This window comes from Triticum urartu, chromosome 2, assembly GCF_003073215.2.
Source record: "Triticum urartu cultivar G1812 chromosome 2, Tu2.1, whole genome shotgun sequence".
NCBI lineage: Eukaryota > Viridiplantae > Streptophyta > Magnoliopsida > Poales > Poaceae > Triticum > Triticum urartu.
Window position 1 is genome coordinate 646743109 of NC_053023.1, and position 7450 is coordinate 646750558.

The window sequence follows — 7450 nt, forward strand, 5'->3', positions numbered from 1 at the left end:
ATCTAATGGCCCAAATCTTCAAATGCATGAGAAGGCTAGGATTGGTTTCAATTTTACTGTCTTAAAAATGGCAGTAAAAATGAAACCGGGGGACAGCCCCGACTAGCAATCTCAAATCCTAATAGTGTCGCAGCAAAAAAATAAATCCTGATATTGATATAAGCACTAAGGGGGACATAAGTGATGCCTGGATAGTGCAACCTGATCTTATTTTGTTTAATAGCCGCTGAGAAAAAATTGTTGCTCGATCATACATACACACTTTGCCGGTGCAAATTACGTACTATATAGCTAGCCTATAAAAATTAGCAAATCACTAAAGTACATACGCGTGCGAAACAACATATGCAAATGCTACACTTGCAAGCTACTGTTAGTTCATCAAAATAACCAAAGAACGTACTATGTACCATCTCACTGTGTCGGTTCAGGTTCAGTCACTTCAGTGTTGAAGCTGCCAGCTCTACTCGACGCGGGGAGGCTCATTCGCAGGCACTCTTCCCGTCACCACCGGCCGACGAGGAGCCAATGCCGACCTGCAACCACGGCGTCGTCTCCCCCGCTGCACTCACGTCCTTGAGATCACTAAGCTTGGCCTTCTTGACGGCAGTGCTGTCCGCCTCGTCCTCGGCGGCCTCGCGGGGAGTAGCAGCGTCGTTAGCGTTGTGGCTGCTCGTCGCGGCCATCTTGTTCTGGTGGCTGGGATTGCTTGGTGCCGCCGCTGGCTGGAAGTAGAGCGACGGGGACGCGTCAAGGTGCAGCGAGCTGGTTCCGGCCTCGGCGACCGTCGCGCTGGCCATCAACGGCAACGGGTTGGCCGCGATGGTGAGGTCTAGCGCCGGCTCTGGAGGGTCCATCATTGGCCGGAGAGTGAGCTGCTGGCCGGCAGCGGCGACCAGGCCTTCGGCTGTCAGGGATGTGATGTTGGCGTGATCCCCTGTCCCCGAAGTGAGCCAGTGGCACCGCTTGTGGCCTCCGAGCGCTTGACCAGAGGCGAAGAGGCGGTGGCACACGGAGCACTCGTGCATCTTGGCCTTCTTCTTGAACGGTGCAATGGCCAACCCCGCGACCGGCGGTTCATGGTCGGTGGTCGTGATGGCCATTGACAGGGATGGCGTGGCCCCGCTCGTCCCGGCGTTCGTGTCGCCACCGGTGCTGGCATCGGCGTTTGTCCTGGCATCAACGCTGCCACTTGCGTGGATGACATCGACGGCGGCGGCATCACCCTTTTCATCGCTGGGACCGGCGGCCGCTGCGTGGTGGTGAGGTGTTCCACCGACGCTGCTCTCGGGGTTGGCAGCGAAGCAGCCCTTGACCTTCTTGTGGCTGGCACGGTGTCCGCCGAGAGCTTGGTGAGAAGTGAACACCTTCTTGCATGCCTTGCACTCGAACAAGCCGCGTGGCAGGGGCGAGGCGTATTGCGGTTGCGGTGCTGGCAACGCCAGGGGCAGCATTATCGCTTGATCCGGCGCCGCTACGACGATCGGGAAGTGCTGCGGCTGTGGATGAGGCCTTCTCCCGTGTTCCTTGCTGGCCGGCGCGCATGGCTCTGGGTCGGCCTCGGCGGCGGCGCTAGCCTGATCGGCCTTGGACGACGAGAGCATAACGAGGCAATTTGCCAGGTCCTCCTCCTCGTCCTCGCCAGACGGCGCCGTCGACGGCCCGGGCATTGTATCATCGCCTCCGCCAGCGATCGACTTGGCGCGGCGCGAGCGCTTCCCCTTTGACCACCCAGAGGCCAGCGACGCGTCCTCCTCTTCGTCGGCCACGGACGGAGGCGACGATCCGTCGGCGTCCTCCTCTTCCCCCGAGGTGCACTTGCCGTGCTCCAGGAAAAGCTCCATCGAAGAGAACTCCTTCCCACAGTTCTTGCACACCTGGCAGCCCCTGGTGAGGCGGTTAGGGTTCGCCCGGAGCGCGTAGACGTGCGTCGTCGCTGCTCCTGCCGTGGACGGCCCATCTTCCCCGCCGCGCGCAGACGACACGGGATCGTCGTCGTCGTCGTCGGCGCCCGGGCCGTCGTCGGCGACGGCGTGGGCCCTCATGTGCCCGCCGAGCGCGCTGCCGCACGTGAACCCCTTGTTGCAGACTCTGCAGAAGTGCTTGTACGCCGCCGGTGGCGGCTGGGGACGAGGCGGCATCTGGCCATGACGCTCAAGAAGATGCAGCCGGTGTTAGGGAAACACGCGCCGTCAACATGTGGCGGGGAGAAATTTAGGGTTCAAAGTATGTCTCTGTGGAAACGCAAACACTTGCAGTACCAGAGACGATGGAGATTCACACATGAGCAGAGCTCGCCTACGATGGGGAGATGCAGTGCGAGCGGTTGTGTCCGTCGTCGTTAACCATGGACGGTCGCGGCAAACTGTTGAACAAGTTTAGCTAGGTTTATATATAGCTGCCATGGCCAGAGTCTATGTTAGCCGCACAGACAAGTTAGCTCTGGCTAGTGATGACAAGTGTTTGGCTTTCATGGGCTCTGAGGCAGTCCTGTCCGGTGACGGCAGTGTCGGGGGGAGATATTCTCCGTCGTACGTGATCGAAGACCAGCTGGTTCTGGGGGAGGTCAAGCTTGTTTTGAGGAGATCAAATCGGCAGTTTTGCCCACGAATCGTGCCCATCCATTGGAGTTGGAGTTGGAGGTTTGTCCTGATCTCATAAAACCTATATTTGTATTTGAGGAAAAGAATGAGTTTATCAGATTCTCTAAACCAAACTTTACTAAAAGGGAAAACTAGTTCCACTCCTTTAAAAACAAGCCCGGCCGTCTCCATTTTACCCTCTCGAAATTCACCATGACTGGGATTGCTAAATCTCAGTGACTTAACAAAGTCTTAATCGATATTATATTTGTGAGATCTTACGTAGAGATTTATGTAATTTTTTTTATTCTCTTTTATATGTTGTGTCACTTGGCTGAGACTTAGTTAAGTCTCAGACGAAGACTGAGATCTAGCTAGCCGCACTCTTTCTCGTGTGTGGTCTCGTGCAGGTGCAACAATTCCTGTTTTTACCATGAAAAGCACACATGCATGCTTGTGTACTGCTAGTTCCTCTTCTGCATTGATAGCTCGCCTGAGATTCTCAAATGTTCTACCGCAATTGTCTCTTTGGATATTATGATTTCACAGCAATTTTGCAATATTTCTTTTAGAATATTTGTTTAAAAATGCATTCAAGCACGTATATCACCCTCCCTACTCCCTCCGATACACAGCGTCAAAAACTCACCAAACATCTTCAGTGATGCCAAGTGATGCACATATAACTGTCTTGTGACATCAAGTGGCTCACATACAGGGGCCACGTGTCGCCGTCTTAGCAAGGGGTACCTACCAGGTGACTACCACGAGTTTGAACTGTTGAAAGCAACGAACTGACCGTCTGTAGCTTAGATGGTCAGGTTCCCTTGTTGAAACCTGCCCACTCGGGTTAAATTTCTAGATTTGGCATGGGTGCATTCATTTTTCTGGATTTATTTCAAGATTTAAAAGTTTTTTATTCAACAGTAAGCGACGCTCCTGTCGATAGCGAGGCGTCTATGGCGACTCTTCTGAATCTCAAGACATGTCGGCTAAGTCTCCCAGATGTGTCATGGGTGTAGAATGTGAATGCGTTCATTCACATGGTTTAGCGTATGTGCGTTGTGTTTCCAAGAAAAGGAAAAAAACTGATTTTTTTAGGGTTAGAAAAACAACGGATGAGAGGAATAGGATTTGGAGCACTTGGTGCTCTAGCCCTTATATGAGTATTAAATTTAAAAAAAATCTGGAAAATGAAAAAACTTGAAAGTTTGGGATATGAAACCATGTGAAGTTTCAGCACAAAATACCAGAAAACGTATTCTCAATAAAAAAATAAAAAATCTTATGTATTGAAAATAACTGTTTAGATGGATCTTAGGTTGGACTGTATTTTCTTCGTCATGGATACATTTCCTAATATATTTTTACGAAACTTCACATGGGAGTAAATTGGGCATACATGTTTGATATTCCCAAATTCCATATTTTTCTTGAATTTTACTGATATTTTTTGAAATTAATATTCATATAGTGGGTGGAGCACCCAGGAGCTCCTTTGTATTTTCCCTGATGAAAGCACTATTTATGTCTTCTGGCTGAAAAGCTATCCAAATGCAGCCCACTCATGCAATTAAATAGGTTGCTAATGGGCGCCCATGGAGGGCTCATAGCATATAATCCTTTTGCTTTCCTGTATCGTTATTACAATCGCTGCTTGAATATAAGCGAGAGCTATATCACGCTTGTAGCGAGATTTTTTTTTTTTTTGAGTTGCACGCTTGTAGCGAGATAGAAGGAGCTTTCATCTGCATCCATAATAGCGGGCCGACACATTAACGCACATTTAAAAAAAGAGTCTGTCTAGGCCACATCTAGATATAACATAATTATGTCACATCTAAGTATGACATCAACACCACCTCATTCTAGCATAAACCCACCCCTCTTGTTTTTTGTTTGTTTGTTTGTTATTTTTTTTGTTTGAAACAATTATGTTTCCGCCTGGCATGTATACGCGATGGAGTACATGAGTAGTACGTGTGTGTGGCTGCCTCGCTGGCGCCCCGCTGCTCACGATAACAGCATGCGTTGTGCTGCCATCTTTTTCTTCCGCATGGTACTCATTGTACTGTCTTTGCTTCACTTCATGCACGCATCGTGCTACAGCTTTTTTGTGTGCATGATACGCATTGTGCTGCCGCTGCTTGACATGTATACCTTGAAGAATCACACATGTGTGTATCAGTGTATGTATGTATGTACGTACACGGGCGGGCGGCAATGCATGTCTCTCCCAGGCTGGGCATGCGAGGGTCATGTGAGTGCAAACTTATAAAAATGTCCATGAAACTTAAAAATTCCCATATAACTAAAACAACTTGTAAATTTACAAACTTGAAAATGAGAACATCTATTAAAATTCGGAACAACTTTTGAAAATCTCAATATTTTCTAAATTCTAGATTTTTTTGAATTGATGAATGCAATTTTTGAAAAATGCGAACATTTTTTGAATTGGTGAACACAATTTTTTTAAATGCTATCATTTTTAGAAAATTCCAAAACAAATTTTGAAAAACGCAAACAATTGTTGCATTGGTGAACAAACTAGCCTTATCTACAAAAGGATATGCCTCAAAAAGGATGTGTCTTATTTGTATACAACTATGAGATTTCAACGAAAGATGGGGAACTAACTCAATGGGCTGGAGCTAAATATCATACAAATGGTGGCTTTTTCAAAAGAAAATACACATGAAAACTTGGTTCCCTCTCACTCGGTTGCATGTCTTAAAAAAGGGTCGAAATGGGCTTAGAAGTGGGACATTGGAAAAAAATGGTTTGGGTGGAAAAAATAAAAATGAAACAATCTTGAGCAGCTAAATAGGGAGAACAAAGAAAAAAAATATTAACTGTCAGGGTGAGGGCTCACATTTTGCGTATTGAAGATGGGGTTCTGCAAGCCGAAGGTGGACTTGCAAAGTAGGATGAAAACAAACTACGAGACGAGTTGTGGGTCGAGGTTGGAGTTGCAAATGGGACAACTACACAAAACTACGAGACGAGTTGCGAGTTGCAGGTGGACTTGCAACTGGGAAAACTATAAGTCTAGTTGCGAGTCGAGGGTGGACTTGCAACTAGGATGAAAAACAAATTACATGCCAGTTGCGAATCGAGGATGGACTTGTAACTGGGATGTAAAACAAACTATGAGTCTAATTGTGAGTCGAGGGTCGCCTTGTCACTGGGACAACAACACGAATTTATGATACCAGTTGCGTGTCGAGAGTCGACTTGCAACTGCGATGAGAAGAATCATGGGCCCAGTTGCGAGTCAGAGGGTGGTCTTGCAACTGGGACAACAACAAAACTATGGGTCTGGTTGCGAAGTCGAAGGTAGACTTGCAACTGCAATAATATGGAACTACGAGCCCAGTTATCAACATGCAATTGGGACCCTCGACATACACACACACACAACACCTAGTTGCGAGTTGATGGTCAACTTGCAACTAGGGGGCCACGAATAAACACACACACACCCTAGTTGTGAGTCGATGGGAACTTGCAATTGGGGGTCGTCAACAAACACACACACCCCTAGTTGCGAGCCGATGCTTGACATGCAACTGGGGACCCCTTGACAAAAAAAGACACACACACACACATCCCCTACTTGCAAGTCGGTTATAAACATGCAAATGGGGACCCTCGATACACACACGCACATCCCCTAGTTGTGAGTTGATGGTCAACTTGCAACTGGGGGCCACGAATACACACACACACACACACCCTAGTTGCGAGTCGACGGGCAACTTGCAACTGGGGGTCGTCAACAAACACACACACCCCTAGTTGCGAGTCGATGCTTGACATGCAACTGGGGACCCCTTCACAAAAAGACACACACACACGCACGCACGCACACACACACACACAAACCCCTCTAGTTGCAAGTCAATTGTCGACATGCAATTGGGGACCCTCAATACACACACACACACACGTCCCCTAGTTGCGAGTTGATGGTCAACTTGCAACTGGGGGCCACAAATAAAACACACATACAGACACGCACCCCCTAGTTGTGAGTTGATGCTTGACATGCAACTGGGGACCCCTTGACAAAAAGACACACACACACACACTCTAGTTGCAAGTCGGTTATCGACATGCAATTGGGGACCCTCGACACACACACATCTGCTAGTTGCGAGTTGAAGGTCAACTTGCAACTGGGGGCCATGAATAAACACACACACACACACTAGTTGCGAGTCGATGGGCAACTTGCAACTAGGGTCCTCAACAAACACACACACCCTAGTTGCGAGTCGATGCTTGACATGCAACTTGGGACCCCTTGATAAAAAGACACACACACACACACACCTCTAGTTGCAAAGTTGGTTATCGACATGCAATTGGGGACCCTCGACACACACAACCCCTAGTTGCGAGTTGATGGTCAACTTGCAATTGGGGGCCACAAATAAAACACACATACAGACACACACACACACACACACACACACCTAGTTGCGAGTCGATGCTTGACATGCAATTGGGGACCCCTTGACAAAAAGACACACACACTCTATCTCTCTAGTTGCAAGTCGGTTATCGACATGTAATTGGGGACCCTCGACACACACACACACACACCCTAGTTGCGAGTTGATGGTCAACTTGCAACTGGGGGCCACGAATAAACACACACACACTAGTGGCGAGTCGGTTATCAACATGCAATTGGGGACCCTCGACACACACACACATCCCCTAGTTGTGAGTTGATGGTCAACTTGCAACTCGGGGCCACGAATAAACACACACACACACACCCCTAGTTGCAAGTCGTTTATTGACATGCAATTGGGGACCCTCGACACACACACACACCCTAGTTGCGAGTTGGTGGT

At 48.5% G+C, this 7450-nt stretch overlaps 1 protein-coding gene across 1 annotated transcript; it reads right to left on the reverse strand.

The window, feature by feature from the left end:
• Positions 1 to 482: 482 nt before the first annotated feature.
• LOC125533868 lies at positions 483 to 2141 on the reverse strand. The gene has a single exon (XM_048697198.1). It carries the CDS (start codon positions 2139 to 2141, stop codon positions 483 to 485), a length of 1659 nt encoding a protein of 552 aa, XP_048553155.1.
• Positions 2142 to 7450: the final 5309 nt, after the last annotated feature.